General features: G+C 34.8%; 1 protein-coding gene across 3 annotated transcripts in view; it reads left to right on the top strand.

Annotated features, from left to right (window-relative positions):
* LOC122216109 (WD repeat containing planar cell polarity effector) overlaps positions 1-19,390 on the top strand; it is a 351,781-nt gene that overhangs the window by 49,716 nt on the left and 282,675 nt on the right. For 2 of the 3 annotated variants that reach the window (XM_042932434.1, XM_042932435.1), the window contains exons 2-6: positions 8,465-8,549; positions 12,081-12,128; positions 12,975-13,025; positions 14,553-14,623; positions 14,926-14,985. In XM_042932434.1, coding sequence (XP_042788368.1) covers positions 8,489-8,549; positions 12,081-12,128; positions 12,975-13,025; positions 14,553-14,623; positions 14,926-14,985 — 291 coding nt within the window. In that variant the 5' untranslated portion in view covers positions 8,465-8,488. Of the gene's footprint in view, positions 1-8,464; positions 8,550-12,080; positions 12,129-12,974; positions 13,026-14,552; positions 14,624-14,925; positions 14,986-19,390 lie in introns of those variants that run through there. The other variant, XM_042932436.1, reaches the window with a different exon arrangement.

Raw genomic sequence — 19,390 nt, 5'->3', positions numbered from 1 at the left:
AAAACTGATGTTTGTGAGTCCTTCACAGAGTGAAGACGCTGAATCACAGTCTAAGGAAGAGGGAGAGCCTGAGTTAGAAACTGAGGGGCAAGGGAAAAGTACTCAGGAAACTGAGTAGCCAGCCAAGTCAGTGGCTGGGCAGATTGAGGTGTGTGGATTGAGTAGTTGAGGTAGTCAAGGGGAGAATGTACTGGCTCCCTTTTACCTGGCACATGATGATAGAGACATACCTGCTCAGTGGAAGCATGTTCAAGGCAAGGGCCACTCTGTGCAGTAACTAGATTCCTATTCATTGGGGGTTATTCCAGATTCTTCCTTCTTTCTCGCTTCTACAATTCATTAGTCCCCATAGGATATTGACTCTTTCTTCAACAGATCAGTTGAATCTGTTTTTTTTTTTTTTTCTTTTAAGCTACTTTCCAACTGCCATCATCCCAAATCAAGTTCTTGTTACTGAATATTGGTGTTATTTCTTTTTCTATGTAGCTTTTCTAACAGGTTACTTGTATCCTCTTCCTCCACTCCGTCAATATTACCACTTATACAATAAATCTTCCAACAACAATTCTGATCTGTTGATTACTTTTTCTAGAATACCTTACCAGATCAGAAACTTGTCACTATTCCTCATTAGCTACCTAGCAGATGTGAAGTCCTGATGGCGACTACCTTAGTGTGGCCCTGATTTATCTCTTCTATTTGTGCACCAAACCAATTGCTTATTATTTCTCAAGCCTTGCAACTTAAATTTTTGTATACTGTTCCCTCATTTTTATTTCTCTCCCTCTGTCAAATCTAACAATCCTCAGGGTAGCTGGGTGGCTCAGTCGGTTAAGCATCCACCTTCCCCTCAGGTCATGATCTCATGGTTCATGGGTTTGAGCCCTCTGTCGGGCTCTGCGCTGATGGTGCGGAGCCTGCTTGGAATTCATTCTCTCTCCCTCTCTCTTAGCCCCTGCCCCCCTCTCAAAATAAATAAATAAATAAACATAAAAAAAAACTAACAATCCTCAATGCCCTTCTACTTCATGATCAAACTAGAGCACCTACTGAACACCCTTTGTTGCTAGATTAGCACTTACCATAAACTTCATGTTGTTTTTGTGGTTATTTTATCTGCTACATGGATACTATTTGATAGTAGAGATTCTACTTTGTAAATCTTCGTATATTGGACTCACAGTAAAATGCCATACACCTAAAGTGCTCAAAATATTGGTGACATTTAATTAATATAATTAATATCATAGGACTCTCTGAGGTACCAACGGTCTGGTGTTCCTAATGCTCTAGTCTTCTGTTGCAGTAGGTTCAATCCAAGCTAGAGGTCTCTATTTTGAGACCACTCTGCCCTTTTACACAAATGTTTTCATTGCTTAATTGTTTGGTTTAGTGTTAAATATTTCAAAATATTATTTTAAATCTTAATTTCTGGTAATGTGACATTGATCAATTATGTTCATACATATGCTTAACAGGTATTATTAATGATTCTATGTTGATGCTTGGCAAGACATTACGGGGGAATATGCTGTGTTTCATGTAGTTTGAAAATTGCCCAATGATACAGTTAACCAGTGGTTTATCTTAAATTTATGCTTTTTTAGTTGTCTTCATTTTTGTACATTTTGAATTGGTGAATAGATATTCCTCAGAAAGTCTGTTGGTAATAAATAGCAAGTATACACTCTAAGTTTATGCCCAACAAAGATTCCCTTAGGCTCTCTGAGGTATTGTGCTGATAACACATTTATTTTAAATGTCTTGTTGGCGCCAGGTATCATTTATCTTTGTTAAACTAGAACAGTGTCTTCTATTTGTTAATTCTTTCCTTTCCCATCATGTTTTACATTAGGGTTTTATTTGCCCTGAAGCTTCCTGTTCTTCCCAAACCAGTCAAAATAGCTGACTTCAGAAACCAGGAAGACAAGTATTTTGCAGATTTATTTAGTGGCAAGTAATCTGTACCTCTAAAACATAGTTTTTCTTTTTCAAAAGAAAAATTATCAAAAGTAAAGCAAGTTTCAGTGTTTTAACACAGCTGTTTTTATTTTGCACGTTACTTTCTTAAAATTTAGTCTGTATGGTAACAATTTTCTTAAGGCAAATAAATATTGATTTATTACAATGTAACCAGTTTTGAAGGGAAGGCTTTAAACTTTTTAAAAATGGAAGTAAAAAGTAAGAAGGCTCTCTAGGATCCTCTCACCATTTTGTCCTCAAAATTTGGTGTCATAGGGGTACCTTTGTGGCTCAGTTGGTTAAGTGTTTAACTCTTGATTTTGGCTCAGGTCATTATCTCATGGTTTGTGAGACTGAGCCCCACATCGGGCTCTGAACTGTCAGAGCAGTGCCTGCTTGGGATTCTCTCCCTTTTTCTCTGCTCCTCCCCTGCTCGCTTGTGTGCACTATGAATGAATGAATGAATGAATCAATCAATCAATATTTGGACTGTCATAGATTCTGCCTCTACAGCAGAACAATCATCTAGATTTAGGTCAAGATTAATTTAAATCATGCTGCTTATTAAAATCTCATGGAGATCACAGGTTTAGGTTCAGGATGGGCTTCTGGGCATCTGGGACGGTCATCAACTACCTTACAGAATTTAGGTAGAAAACTGTAGAAATTTAAGTTATTTTAACATAAAAATTATGGGCATTTTGTTGTTGTAGAGGTTTTTCCTTTTTCTTTTCATTTGGATTATTATTTGCTATATTTTTTACTAAATCATTTTTTTTTCACATAACCCCTTAAATGGCTACTTTTGTTCTAGCTCTAAATTGTGCATTGGATTTTACTCTGAGAAATGGACAAGGGCACTGAATAGGGACAGCATTTCTCAGCTAACTTTTTAAGGCACTCCCTATTTCTCTCCCTTTTTAATCTCTGCTCACACCCCAATCCCACAATGCAGAATCCATCATTCTTCTGAAATTCTTTTCTTACCCTCCTTTAAAACAACTATTTATGCACTAATACAGTATTTGAATAATACAAGCTCAGTCTTGACTACTTCCTCCAGGCAATTTTTCAAATAAGAAAATTACCAGCATTCCTTTTAACTGGTGACATTCTTGAGTAAGATGCAAGACGTTTAAAGGTCTGTATCTTTTAAAGAACCTGCACAGTGTAAAGATGGCAAGACATCTTGAGGGCTAAAAAGGATAATGACTTGGTCCCCTCTCACTGTGCCCATGTAGTTATTGTAGATTTTTATAAACTTGTTTTATTTACTCCATTAATTCTTTTTAGTTTTTTATGGTCTTATCAGCAGATATTTAAAGTTCAGGGGAAAAGAAGGATGAATAACCCATATTTGACTATCTTTGGCCTACCTGCTAGGGTATGACTCCTGCAAAGCCTCCTTAATTGTATGTATTTTGGGGAGTCTGCAGGGGTTGTCACATGTGCTCATAAACAAGTACAATCATTTACTAATGGGCATTGGTTATTTTCTTCTCACTTGCCTCACCCAACTATTTGTTAGGCTTACTCCATCACCTGATTATTGCCGTTTCTCCAGGTGGTATGGATTACTCCTTGGCCACCATGTCTACTTTTGCTGGGGTGGATCCCATTTTGTCTGGATCCCACACTTTTGTTGACTATGTTTATCCAAATGGCTGCCAGGCCTGCTTACTTTCTGCTGGGTGTCATCCCCTACAGCTAGCTGGGTATCATCCTCTACAGCTATTACCCTAAACCAAATGTTCCACAAAGGGGTCCTTTGTTTTTATTTATTTATTTATTTATTTATTTATTACAATTTTTTTTTTTTTTTGAGAGAGAGCTTGTGTGTGTATACACATGTGCATGCTTATGAGCAGGGAAGGGACTGAGGGAGAGGAAGGGAGGGGGGGAGAGAGAGAGAGAATGAATGAATGAATGAATGAATCTTAAGCAGGTTCCACACCCAGTGTGGAGCCCAATGCAGGGCTAGATCTCACGACTGTGAGATCACGACCTGAGCTGAAATCAAGAGTCAGTTGCTTAACCTACTGAGTCATCCAGGTGCCCCCAAAGGGGTCCTTTATAAAGCAGAATGCCCCTCTCTTCCTTTGTCCTGTATTTTTTAGTGGGAAATAATATCAATACAAATCGATAATATTTATGTATCAGAGCATTTTGAGAACTAGGGCATCTTTCTCAGTGTTCCCACTCCATTGGGACTAGACATGAATCTTTGATACTGACCTACCTGGAAGACAAGTCCAGATCATAGGCTCAAACCCATACGATTCTCAGAACTTCTCCTTATGTCCAAATACAAAGGGTCACAGGCTTTGTTTGCACTTGACATTTGAAGCTCTCCATGGACCTCATTTTGCTTGTTCTCCCCCAAACTCTAATTTCTGAGTACTATAGGAGTTTCAAACTTAGTAAAAATATGGACAGTGGATCTATTGGTTTTCAAGTTAAAAGCATTCCTGCTTCTTAGAAATGGCCAATGTGAATTACAAGGAAAAATATTCTTTTCTCTCCATTTCTGCTATTAGGGAAAAGTTTTGACAAATTCTTTATTATTGAATTGACTTAAATTGGAAAAAAAAAAAGCAGAGTTTCAAGTGCAGTCTTCTTTTGATATATAAGTAAAGGTGTGGCCTTTTTGGCTTTAGCTGTAAAACTTTATATTTAATTTGCATAATAAAACTTTTTTATGTATCTAATAACAGCTGAATTTCAGCCTTGTCTTTGTCTACATTGTCATAAATCCTAATTATTGGTGTCTGAATAGACACTAAATTGAAGAATGTGAATTTTTATTTTCTAGTGTAGTCTAAAAGTTGTGACCTTTGATACTTAATATCAGAAGAAATATGCTCCTGTTTCATCACATCCATTCTTCTCTGTTCCCAGTGAAATATTAACCCATTTGCATGTCCTAATCCAAATACTTTCTCTTGTGTAGAAACTTCTCTACAGATACATGTTTTTCTTTCATAAAACCCCTATTGTACTCTGTACTTAGGAGTACAGAGTTTTATTCATTTATTCATTTCATTCATTTCACCTTGTGAAATTACTGTCTAAGGTCAGAGATTGTATGTAACATACTCCTTGTGTTTTTTTCATATAAATTTGCATAGTGCTAGACATACAGAGTAATAGCAGTAGCAGCAGCAACAACGGCAACAATAAATTAATTGAATAAAAGTGCCCTTGAGTCCCTGAGGTAGGTACTTTATTATGGCCATTTTATATCTTGGGGAACTTAGAGAAGCTATGTCAGTTTTCCAAGTTAGGTAGTAAACTGAGAAGTTAGAATAAGAAACCAGGCAGTTAGGGTCTAGAATATACTCATTAAGCTTTTTAAATGCAAGTAAATATTTATTTAATTTATTAGCTGTTTCTTTAAACCAATATTCTAGACCTCACCCATCCAAATGAGAAGGGTGCAGTTTACATATTCTAAAACAGTAAGTATTTTGGTTTTTAAAAAAGTATACCATAAAGTAATCCTGAAATGAGCCTCATAAACTAACTGAAAACAATTCCAAAGAATATGGCTTTGGAAATATTTTAAGTAATAGTAGCCTCACTAGAGTCACTCCCAAGGAGACAACGCTGCAAGATAAAGTTCAGTTGAATTGAAAAAGTTGTAATTAGCTTAATACCACTTTTTCTGTACTGCCTGCTGATAAGGAACTTCATCCTCTTTCATAGCTCTTCTACCCCATACCTACATACAGTGGCAGCCAGCTTCTGGTGACAGCTGGGCAGCTCTGGAGATTGAAGGGTCCTTTGTTCTATCTCTAACCTTTTTAAGGCACTTCAGTACACAGAAGAGAGTGAACTCAGATCAGTCCAAACATTTCTATTATTTTTATAGTCTGTTTCCTTGTTACCCTTTGCAATTGCATTTTTCTATCACTTTCTTTTTCCTTTTTTTTTTAAAGTTTATTTATTTTTGAGATAGAGAGTGCGAGCAGGGGAGGGGCAGAGAGAGAGAGAGAGAGAGAGAGAGAGAGAGAGAGAGAGAAAGAGAAGAGAAGAGAAGAGAAGAGAAGAAGAGAAGAGAAGAGAATCCCAAGCAGGCTTCGCGCTCTCAGCTTGCGGCTCCATCTCACGAACCTCGAGATCATGACCTGAGCCGAAACCAAGAGTTGGATGCTTAACCGACTGAGCCACCCAGGCGCGTCTTCTGTCACTTTCTACCATGCATTTTAATCTACTGCCATGCCTGGGATATGCCATCCTTGTACTCAACACTACTACCTATTCTCCCTCCCACCCTTCTAGATAGCCCAGTACTATAGAGTGCTCTGGTTTCAAGCACAGATTCTGGAGCCAGTCTGCGTCTATTCAAAGTCTGCCTCAGCTAACTGCTGGCTATGTGACTTCTCAGTCCCTCCGTTTCTTCATTATAGGAGTAATAATTGTACTACTTCAAAGGGTAGCTATGAGGCTTAAATAAGTTAATATATATATAATGTTTAGAACAATGCTTTTCATGAGGTATTTAGCAAGTATTGCCTGTTGCTATCATCATCATTTTCTTTATTATCATTTAACTGGTGAAATCCTATGCATCTTTGATGCTCTGCTGACATTTCACAACTTCTCTGTAGCTTTTTCAAAGCCCCACTGTTCCAGGCAGGCTTGGCCCTTATTTTATGCTGCCATTGTTCACTCTGCTGTTTCAATATTGGCACACTGCATCTTGTTATCTGAACATGCATCTATTCCTTGATTATTAATACATTGAGGTCAAATGTAAAGGTAAAGGAAGGATGAAAGAAGTTTCTACTATGTCTAAAATTATTTGGGGTTATCACCCTTATGAATAATATGGGAAATGTTTTTAGTCACTCCTAATGTTAAAGAAGCTGGGAGCTTTTTCCTGTGTCTACAAAAGTCATAAATATTTTTCAAGCTTTCTTTGTTATTCAGAATTTTATTGGAAAGAGCAATTCTTTTGTGATCTCTGTAAAGAAGATACCAATAGTTTATGTATTTCTAATACATAGTGAACTATCCACATAGTATAGTACTGTATGTATTTCTAAGCAAACATTTGGAAGTTAAATAAATTTCTTTCAAATACTTGTAAAATGTTGACTTTTTTTCTCATTCATATTGGTCTTCCTCCAATTAGTCCAAATTAATGGGGTTCTCCTTCATGAAAAAGTATCAGTAATAACCATCACTAGCTCTTGATATTAAAAATGGGAGAAATACTCCATGTACTCTTTTGTTATCTTGTTGTTTTTTTTTTTTTTTCTAATGTAATTAGAGTAGAATACTGTATCTGGGTCTACAATGAGGTGCAGATTAACAAACTAATCTGAACATTCACTACTGTGGTTTCACACATTTACCTTTAAGTAAATATTTTTTGTAATAGTAACTATATACCATTTACTTTGCAAATTCCACTTTATTATTATTTTTTTAACATTTATTCATTTTTGAGAGACAGAGCGTGAGTGGGGGGAGGGGCAGAGAATGAGACACAGAATCTGAAGCAGGCTCCAGGCTCTGAGCTGTCAGCACAGAGCCTGATGAGGGGCTCAAACTCACAGACCTCGAGATCATGACCTGAGCCTGAAGTCCGACACTTAACTGATTGAGCCAACCAGGTGCCCTACAAATTCCACTCTAATTAGCTTGTTTGTATGTGGGAGATCATAAATATTTGCTTTGTATATTAAAAATACAATACAAAATGTGTTTATATGTAATAATTACCTAACAGATGTTTCCTTTTCTTTTTTTAAATAAATATTTTATTTATTTTTAAATTCTTAAAATTTTAAAATTTTATTTAAATCCAATTTAGTTAACATATAATAATGCAATAATGATTTCAGGAGTAGAAGTTAGTGATTCATCACCTAACATACAACACCCAGTGCTCATCACAGCAAGTGCCCTCATTAATGCCCATCACCCCTTTAGCCCATCCCCCCCCCCACGCAAAGCCCTCTAGTAACCCTGTTTATTTTCTGTATTTAAGAATCTCTTATGGTTTGCCTTCCTCTCTGTTTTTATATTATTTTTGCTTCCCTTCCCCTATGTTCATCTGTTTTGTTTCTTAAATCCCACATATGAATGAAATCATGATATTTATCTTTCTCTGACTTATTTCACTTAGCATAATACACTACTTCCCAGATGTTTCCTTTTCTTAAAAATGTTCTTAAAATGCTTAAATATGAAATAATTCTAAATATACTCAGAGCCTTAAAAATCAAACAAGGTACTGAAGATTCAAACATATATTTTCATGTTATCACATTTCTCAATGCGATGACATACTACATTTAGGAAGAGTGTATTTTTTTTTTCCTAGAGTTTATTTCTTGATGGTTAACCAAGGGTACATTAAAATATGTTTATTCTAATGGGCCATATCTCAAATATCAGTAGTGTCAGATGATTCTATTATTTTTCTAAGAGATCTTGGTTTTATTGACAATGGAAGATAATTAGCATTTCTTTTTAATTATTTTTTAAACAGGACGGAGATTTCTTCTGCCTTCAGATGTCTTTCTGCTTGACTGAACTGCACCTGTGGTCTTTGAAGAATACCTTACACATTGGGGGTAAATGATCTCTGGATTAATTTCAGTCATTTTCAAATATAAGTTACAATGTTATAAGTAAGTACTAGCAAAGATTAGAGTTTAGATTCTTCTGCTGGAGTTGCATTATTTTTTTATACTTAATGAAGAATTGGCTAATGAAAAAAATAATTCTTTTTAGTTACTCTGAATAAGTTATTTTTTCAATTTGAGTTAGATTTTCTGTTGTGAAAATTATATTGGTCTAATATTTGTTTCCGTTTAGGAGATATACATGTTCAATTTTTTCCTGGGATTGTTCCTAATGACTGACTTATATTCATAAATATTTGTAGGCTAACTAATGGTAAAGGTATTTCTATTTGATATTAAGATAACATTTCAGGGGTGCCTAGGTGGCTCAGTTGTTTAAGCATCCAACTCTGATCTCAGCTCAGGTGTTGATCGATCTCAAGGTCATGAGTTCAAGCCCCATGTTGGGCTCTGCACTGGGCGTGAATCCTACTTAAAAAAAAAAAAAAAAAGGTAATATTTCAAACATACAGCTAAGGTGTACAATTAATTATATTCATGTTCTTTGGATTTCTTTGCTCCATACTCCCAGCACCGAGCCCAACATGGGGCCTGATGTGGGCTCGACCCACAAACCCGTGAGACCATGACCTGATCCAAAATCAAGAGTCTGACACTTAACTGACTGAGCCACCCAGGTGCCCCAAAAGAGAAGATTTTTTAAAAGATATTTCCTAACAATACATACTTTATCCCATAATACTAATAAGCATTGTTTAAAACACACATTACTCCTGTCTTTCATCCTTAAAATTTTTATTTATTTTTTAACTTTTGTGACCTTAACAGTTTTGAAGATTTTATGCCAATTATTTTATAGGAGGCCCCTGTATTTGGATATGTTTGAAGTTTTTTTTTTTACAAATCTGAAGTTTCAGATTATATATGTTTGATGTGAATATCACAGAAGAGGTGTTGTATTTTCAGCACATCCTAATTGGGTGGTGTACAATTTCAATTTGTGTCTTTATTGATAATGTTTATGATCATTTGAATAAGATTGTGTCTGGTAGTATTCTCCACTGCAAAGTTACTTTTCCTTTGGAGTTAATTAGTATTTCATAGGGAGATATTTTGAGATTATGTAAATGTGTTGTTTCTTATTAAACTTTAAGTATATTTATTATTTATCTTATCCCTGTGGACTCAGGTTTCCTATTCAATGGTTTTAATCCATTACTATCATTATTTATTTTGATATTTAAATTGTTTCTGATGTGGCCAGTGGGACCCCACTCAAGCTGAGTCTATGTCTTTGTGACAGGTCCCTATCAGTATTTAAGCATTTCCATTCTTTCTGGCATAACAGAAAGATTCCCTAGCGTGCTGGAATCAGTTACTTCTCTAAGTAGCTTGGTTCCTTTTAGAGGGAAGTGGTATCTAGAAGTCAACGGTGCTTTAGGTATGCTTATTGTTATTGGAGTATCATTTTTACTAGGCTCTCAGTGGGCAGAGCCTAGGGTATGTATGTATGTACATATATTTACATCTATATTCATTTTTGTATCTATCTCTATTGAAAATCAATTCTAATCTACCAGCAGAGGGTTCATTCTAATTTTCTCCCTTTCTATATTTGTATTTCTCTTCTCTGACAGTGAGAAACCTGGGACTCCCATATCTTTTTTTACTTAATCACCCTGTATGCACTCAGTCTTCTATCTTGGTGGGCATTCCTTCCCCTATGTGGATGCCCTTCTCATTTCACATTGGTTCTGACATACCATGTTGGGCTCTTCCCATATGTGGATGTCTTCCTCACCTAGACACCCACATTTGGCCATTGCCCCATGTGAATGTCCTTCTCACCCACCTGTGGTTCTGATACACTGTCAGCCTGACATTCTGCATGGACACCTTCCTCATCCAGCTTAGGCTCTGATTGGGTTTTGACAGCCTACTCTGGGTCAGATGCAGAATTCGGGGTTCTTGGGGTGCCTGGCTATCTCAGAAGAGCATGTGACCCTTGATCTCCAGGTCATGAGCTGGAGCCACATATTGGCTATAGAGACTACTTAAATAAATTTTTTTTAAAAGCTTAAAAAAAATAAAAAGAATTCAGGGGCCTTTATGGTCTTCATAGTTCTGTTCTAGAGTTATAAATATTTGGCTGCATCTAATGATGGAATATTATATGAAGACACATTGCCCATGTAAATAATGCTTATGGTTCTTAGATTTTAAAAAAGCCTACCTTTTTATTGAAAGCCTACCTTTTTATATATATTGAAAAGTATAAAGATCATAAGGGTATATTTTGAACTATCAAAAAATGAACATGCCCATAAAATCACTCAAGAAATAAAATATTATCAGTATCTTAGGAGCCCTACTTATAACCTTTCCCAGTCACCCCTTATTAAATATTTTTAGTCTAAATAATAGAAGTAAACTTCATTCTTTAAAATTATATGTCTCTGTGAGCATGGCTGGCTCAGTCAAAAGAGCAGTCTCTTGACCTCAGGGTTGTAAGTTCGAGCCCCATGTTGGGTGTAGAGATTACTAAAAAATAAAATCTTAAAAAAAAATTATGTGTTCCAATTAGTGGCATGGTAAATAGAATGGAGCTTTAATAAGTACACAGGATTGAATATTTTTAACAACTCTATTTAAAAAATTGGCTATAGCTGTAATACCTCTTTTGAGTTTCATTTAGTTTGAGAAAGTTTGGAGCAGTCAGTCACTAGGGGGCAGCCTGTACTGCTTCCACTTCTTCAGAAACCGTTGCATTCTTTTGTTAGTAACTAGAATTATTTTGCATGGAGGGAAACAAACGTTAATTCAAAGGAAAAAGATTTCACTATTCACATATAGGAACAAAATGGACACAGTTATTTTGTTTTCCTGTAATTCAGTTGCAAAGACAGAGTCCTTGGTTAAATCACTCTAGGAAGCCTTGCTTTGCTTTTTAGTCCCAGGAGAACATCTGAATTTGAATGCATTTGGAAGGTTTTTTGAATCTAAACAAGCTTCAGGTAACTTACCCATGCTTTCCTCTAATTTTCTTTTTCTCCTGCAAATTTCCCCCAAGCACTGTACTAGATTCAAGCTAAACTGGAGAAAAGCAAGCAACAACTCAGAATCCAACAGGGCATTTCCATCCACTAATTTCATATGGTGTTGCTTAGTGGCAGTTCCTTTTGGTAGCACCCTGTGAAAAATATCAGAGGAAGTGTGAAAGAGAAAAGTTGGTCTTATTTGATTTCAGTTTTTTACTGCTCCTTTCCTCATGCCCTTCCAGTTTTGTGTAAATCTTCTCTAATTAGATTGATAAACCTTCCAGTTCCCACATATCCCTGGAATAGATGAACGCATATACTTTTGATCTTATTTATTTCTAGTAACATAAAAAGATGGTTTATGTCCTCCTTCCTGCCTACCCACTCCCAACCCCAATCCTGACATATATATAGCATGGTTTGGCTTCTTATTTCCCAGAACTTTTTATCACAATCTAATGTTATTTCTTCTTTTCTATAGATAGAGACATAGGGATCTACCAGTATTATGACAAGAAAGACCCAGCAGGTAAAGTATCTATTCTATACAACTAATTTTTATAAATGAAATATTTTAAACTGTAAAATACTGACCATTAAAAAAAACCCTTTTTTGAGCATTAGGTAAATTCTAAAATTAAAAAAAAGTCATTTTAGTCCTTTAGAAAAATGTTGAGGTTGATATCTGTTCTGTATAAAATAAAGCAATATTGAGAAAATGCTGTAGAAGAACATGAAAATGTTCATTTTACTGCCGATCCGACTGATAACTGGACAGTCTATTCACGTTTATTTATCAGTGTCCCAGTAGAGGGCATTGTTAATGCGTGGGTCCCACTGGTGCTGGCCTCCCGGATCCTCACCTGATATCTGAAATAGGCATTTCTGAGTGAATGATCAATTTTCTTTATCTGATTAATCCTGTTAATCCCAGAAGTTTCATGATGGGCCAAAAGGTCTCTCTAGCTAGTTACTTCCTGTTTTGGTCTCTGTTGAAGTGGTGCTGGGGTGGGCATCCTGTATGCTTAGCTTGGTGGTTAATAGGCTAGCTTCATGGTTCTGATGACAGACTGAAGCAGCTTCTATTCTGGACTCCGTTGCAGTTCTCTTCCCTATCTGATGAGATTGTGAGCTCAGGATATTGGCCCACCTGTTGTGTGATGTAAGCCTTTGCACTACAAATTTAAGAAATACCTCTATGAAATGAAAACATCCACTTTATGGCATTTTTTCACCTGCCTCTTAAAAATTTAACATAACTCATTAATCTCAACAACGTGCATAATATACATTATATATGTGCATTTCAAAATACAAAGTATTAAAATTAAAATAACTTCCATTTTTATTTTCTTCCTTCTCTCTTCTGCCACAGTATCAGTGACAGAGCATGGTGACTTAGAAGAAAAGCATAAGCTGGCAGAATGTAAGCTTACTTTATATTTTTTTGTAATTATTATAAAACTGGAGTTTTAATATCCCTGAAGATTCAGTCTTAAAAATTTTTTTAAGCTTTCTGTACAAGTAGGAAATGTTACTCCTTCCAAATTTCTTTAATTATAAATTCCCATTGTTGAGGTATATAAACATGAGAATTATATTTCTTAGGCACTTCTAATTCAGACCATTGAAATCTCTGTCTAGTTTTGAACAAGATCTATGCTTGTGTGAACATAAACTTTCTTAACCATATTTATATCATTTATTATATTTAAAGTAAGTATATTATATTTAAATTCTGATAATGTTTTATTATACATACCATGCCTAAATGATTAATACATTTTACCCATTTTAAGAAAATAAAATTTGTAAAAAAGAACGAAAATTTGTAATGATTAATATTAGCATTTTATTCTTTCTAGCCTTATCTGTTCTCAGGTATATAAATACATTATATATGTAATTTGGCTACAATGAAATATGGCTTTGATGAGTGAAATTAAATATAATTTAAGTTTTATATATAATACAGGTAGAGCTGAAAATCCTACTTGTTCCCTTGTTTTAAATGGTCAAGCTGACGTTTAATTTTTTAAATGCTGTATTAGTAGCTGCAACATCAATTTAAAACCTTGTACATATGCTCTATACATCATACATTATGTTTATAGAATGAAATTAATTTTCTGAAATAAGATACATAGTAATTCTGTAAAATTTAAATGACTACATATACTATATACACTACATATTATAGGAGGATGCATACAGAACATATGCACATATGTATAACTCTTATTTAGAATTATTATTTAGGAGAACTCAAAGATGAATTTATTTTCCTGATGAAACAGATATCATTATAATGATTTAACATGTTGTTCTTTTAAGTAAACTATTTTTAGTTTGTCTTACGCTAACATTGAGTTTCTACTAAAGAATAATTTTATCTTTTAATTAAATGCATTTAAAACAAAAAAAGGCTTATCATTATTGAATTGTGGTATAGCTTTTAAAGAGGATCATTTTAAATAAAAATGTCATAGGTGATGTTTACTTTAAAATTTGTATTCTGTGCATCATATTTTGTGTTATATTTCTTCCCTTAGTATATTCATTCACTCATAGGAATTTTTAGGTTTGAGAAGGCTACTTGAAATTTCTTTTGGATTGAACTTTTAATTATTCATGTGAAAAAGTTACTTCTCTGGCAAAGAGTTGGTCATTTACAATTAGGTACTAGATTCACAGGACAAGGAAACTTTCCCAGGGATTCTCTGAGCCACGTTGGTTGTCATCATAAAATTATGATCACCGAGATTGTTTTGTGGTAAAAATCCTGTTCCTATGACAAAGCTTTTGAAAAGACTGTTATTTGATGATGGAAATGAAGCCCACTTCCTCTCAATTAAGGAGGTGTTTTATTTTAATCCTCCCAAGGCACGCTGCTCAGCAGTGTTTCCTTTTTAAATCATGTTTAACTAACTGTAGTACATGTTTCATTTGCCAGCACGAGATTATCCATGGACACTCAAAAATAGACGCCCAGAAAAACTTCGAGACTCACTCAAGGAGTTGGAGGTATCTTTCCAAAAGTTTCAAAAATGGCAACAAACAAATCTATTTTAAAACATCTTTCAACAGCTTTAATTTTCATAAAGGATCAACTCTCCTAGTGATGATAGCTTTGCTTTTGTCTAGTGAGGAGTTCCAAAACAGTTGCATCTTTGTGAGGCATGCTGATCTTTTTTTTTGTTTTGTTTTGTTTTGTTTTGGACTTTTGCTTTTTTGGGTTTTTTTTTTGCTTGCGAATCAGAAACACTTTAAGTGATAACAACAGTGTGTATAGCCAACTACGTTGTCTCTTTTTCTGTTTCCTTCAGGAGCTGATGCAAAACAGTCACTGTGTGCTGAGCAAATGGAAGAACAAATATGTCTGTCAGGTAAAATGGTTTGACATGATTTTGCAGTGTTTAACCAGTGGAGCTGAAAACTATGCAGTAATTGGTATTCTTGTGTTATGATAGGTAATGGACAAAACCTTTTTAAGAGGGGATATTTCATAGTTTGAATTCTAGTCATTCTAGAACTAACATTAGACAGATTGACACAGGCCACCAGGCTGCCTCATTAGTCAGTATAGTTGTACTGACACTATAAATGCTAATAAAAATCTTTTTGGATGGTATATTTTGTTTGGATTTATCTGAATGTTATATTAGATGTTTACTGGCATAGACTTAATCATATTTTTGAATGAAGATAAAACCGTAGGGCAGAAGGTTTTTTGGCCTATCACTCTAGCAGGTATTTGTAAGTACGATGCTTATGGAAGTCAACAAGTGGACTGGAGTTAGACCTAACATAACAAGACATTTGCTCTTATTTTTTGAACCCTCTAAGTTGTGTTGTTTAATATCATAGCTACCAGTTACTGTGGCTATTTAAAAATAAATTGAGGGGAGCCTGGGTGGCTCGGTCGGTTAAGCGTCCGACTTTGGCTCAGGTCATGATCTCATGGTCTGTGAGTTAGAGCCCCGCGTCGGGCTCTGAGCTGACCACTCAGAGCCTGGAGTCTGTTTCAGATTCTGTGTCTCCCTCTCTCTCTGCCCCTCCCCTGTTCATGCTCTGTCTCTCTCTGTCTCAAAAATAAATAAACGTTAAAAAAAAAAAATTTAAAAAATAAATAAAAATAAATTGAAACTAATTAGAATTAAAGTTGCACTACTCATATTTTAAGTGCTCAGTAGCCACATATATCATATGGACAATATAGATACAGAACATTTCCATTACAGAAAGTTCTGTTAGCACAGTTTGGGCCTAGACAACAGGAGCTACATCTTGAATGGGTCTAGATTCAGGACATAATAATTAGTGACCTTGGATCACAAAATAATGGACAAATTCCTCAACTTTGTTTATACACTTAAGAAATACCAGTTGCCTAGAAAAATTAGACTTGTTTATGATTAAAAGAATCATTAAGTTATATTCTAGTCATACATGTAATTGAAGTTACATGAGTACTACTACTAATTATAACTTTTATGGAATTGAATATCTTGTATGGATTTAAATACTGACTTGTTTATAATGTGATTTATTTTAGGTCTGACTACTCTTGTTTGAGGTTTAGGCCCATGGCTGTATCCATAAATCTACAACATTGAATTTATGGTTATTAGGAACATATCTTAACTGAATATTTGAATATGGGCTATCATTTCAGTGGAGTCTAGTTTTTCCTCATTTTTTGTTTAAACTAGTCTACTTTTATTCATGAAGGTAACTATTTGGTTACCTCCTCAAATGGCATGAATTATTATTTTCCAGAGCATGTTTGCTAGGCTGAATTAATATTATTAGAAGCATAGTACTTTTTAAATTTGATTTAAGAATGTATTCAAAGGGTGAAATTACGTAAAAACTCATAATTCGTTTTCACTAAACTTTTAATCAGACTTTAAGACTTGAATACAAAATATGCTCCAGAAAGTTTTAAACTTAGTACAACTCAAATTGTGCTTCTCAATGCCATTACTCACCTTAAAAGCAGGCTCAAAATTATTTGACTGGAGGGCAAGCCTACTACCTATAGTAAGAGGTGTGTCTTGTGGCCTCACCCTTACCATCGCACAGGGTAAGTTGGAACATGTCAGGCATCTTAAAATATGCAGTGAGGCATCCCAATAGGCAATCCTTTTTAAATAGACGTTATTGCATTTTAATTTTTAAGCAACTTTGTGTGTTTTGTATATAGGTGGAATCAGGAGAAGGACATCCCTCACTATTGAATTAATTCAATGCAGAAAAGGAATTTTCATGATAAAATATATGTAAACTTTTGTAATTTACATCAAACTGACAATAGTGGTTTCTTAGGCTGTTGTACCAATGGGTCACTTTTAATATTTCCAATGGAATTTATCCTTCTTTATGTTCTGTCATATTTTGTGGTTTATTTGTGTGATTGGTAAGTTAAAATAGTCCTTTTAATGCCAGCACATTCTTGATATGGTGATTTATTTTAGTAAGATAACTTGACCTCCACCCTGCCCACTAGTCCAGATTGGTCCCCACATCTTTAGGGCCTCTGAGAGACCTCCTAACATTATCTGTCCTCTTCCTCAGTTTCTAAACAAGACTGTGAGCTAAGTCTTCTAAAAATATGTGTATGTGTGTTATCCTAAAGATCTCTTATATTACAGTAAGTTAAAAATTTTGTGTTCAAGCTAAATTTTTAAAAGGATCCCCTTAACCTTTTATTAGTTGCAAAATAAGTGCTTCCCAAGCTACTCTAGGGTCCTCCTTTTTGTGTATTATCCAGTGTGGCGGCTCTAAAGATAACATGTGCTTAAATTTCTATTAGTAGTTTTCTCCATATATTTAGCCCTAAGATGGCAACAGTTGACCACGACATATTCTTAAAGAAGGGATGAAAAAACTCCCTCAATACCTTGGTGTTAATAAAGTTGAACTCTAACTGATATAAATTTTTTACCCCCCAAAATGGCAAATTTAAGACTTATAGAATTTATCTTGGTTTTCTTCTTTTTAAGGGATCCTTATTTCTTCAGAAGGTCCAATTGTTTGGAAATTAGCAAGGCAACTACAGAAACATAAAGTATTTCAGAGGATACAGTTTGAGCTTGGATTTTCCCCTCTATTGAATAATGAGATTTTATAGTTGTCATAAAAACCAACACTTAGTTCATGTTGTTGATCCAGTGACCTGTAAATTGTACCATTTAAAAATAATTCCCTCCACTTGCAAATTCAAATCGGTTTATAAATCAAGACTTACCTATATATATGTCTGTAGGAAAATTGTTTTTTAAAGTTGGTTTTTCAAACTAGGCCTATTCCTAGTTTGAAATGCATTTAAAAGTATGAGATGTAATTTATAGTTTTAGTTTTACTAGCTATCAAAATATTTCTCTCTCTTTTTTGGGGCTCTCTTCTAAAATCATTTCATTTTAAGAAAGTGTTTAATAATTTCCAGCTTTGAATTTTTCTTTTTTTAAAAAAAATTTTAATGTTTATTTTAGAGAGACAGAGACAGAGCATGAGTCGGGCAGGGGCAGAGGAAGAGAGGGAGACACAGAATCCAAAGCAGGCTCTAGGCCCTGGGCTGTCAGCACAGAGCCCAACATGGGCCTCGAACTCACGAACCGTGAGATCATGACCTCAGCCGAAGTCAGACACTTAACTGTCTGAGCCACCCAAGTGCCCCTCCAGCTTTGAATTTCTTAAACTGTTTTACAAACTGTTCATTTTACAAATATTTTACAAAGGGAATGATAGTTTCAGCATTGAGTGACTATTAAATTGTGTACCACTATGGTGGAATTTTTCAATTCTTTAAATTATTGTGAGTCAAGTCACATTCATATTTGCAGGTTATTGCATAATTATTTAAAGGCAGTGTTATTAAGATAGATGTAAACTCACACATGTTGATTTTAGATTAAATTATTTGAATCGTGTATGTACAATCAACTACAAAAATATACAATATAGTCAGCTCTACCCTGATTTCTTTCTATAGCAGTTCTGCATTTCCAGGTACAATTTTCAAATCCCAAGAAAAGATAATTTTCTTTTTTTAGTTCTTGTAATGAATTACTTGCCATGCTATGTAAAAATACAAATTATTTTCTAAACCTATCACAGATAGATTGTGAGTTTATGGAACTCATTTTATCATAATTTACTCAGTTATAGAATTGATAGCATCATTACCTGATCTTTCCTTTCATCCGATTGTATGAAAATCAGTTTGGTTTTCTCATAAAATAACAGTTGGCAAACCATGATGACTTTAAATTACAACTATTAGAAACAGCATATTACTTATATAAAACTTATCACACAATATTTATTGACTGCCACCATTATGGGATGCACTAAGGAAGTGTAAGATGCGGGCTGAGTCCTCAGTATAACCTAGTCAAGGAATATAGACACATGAAATCACTAAGACACTGATGAGTGCTAAGTTGTAGGATACCAAGTAAAAAGATAGTAAAGTTTAGAGGAAAGTAAAGTTTAGTAAAAAGATAGTAAGAGTTTAGAGAGAAGGCATAGAGATTAGCCTGGGAGTGAGATGTAGGATAAAACAGGAAAATTAGAGGCAGTCTGTATAAAGAACAAATGAGATGGGATAATTATTTTCTGGAAGCACCATGCCAAGGTGTTTCTGGACTTGAAGATGCTAAGCACAATACTCAGTAGAAGTGAGGTGGCTAGACTGAGAATAAGGGGATTAAGTGAGAGTCTATATCTGGAATGATGAGATCTTCCTCAGCTCTTTCCCCTCTCTAGCAGCTAGGTATATGTCTCTGT

The sequence above is a fragment of the Panthera leo genome, chromosome A3 (genome assembly GCF_018350215.1).
Source record: "Panthera leo isolate Ple1 chromosome A3, P.leo_Ple1_pat1.1, whole genome shotgun sequence".
Taxonomy (NCBI): Eukaryota; Metazoa; Chordata; class Mammalia; order Carnivora; family Felidae; genus Panthera; species Panthera leo.
The sequence above is the reverse complement of the archived record's forward strand: the minus strand, read 5'-3'. Positions and strand labels throughout refer to the sequence as shown.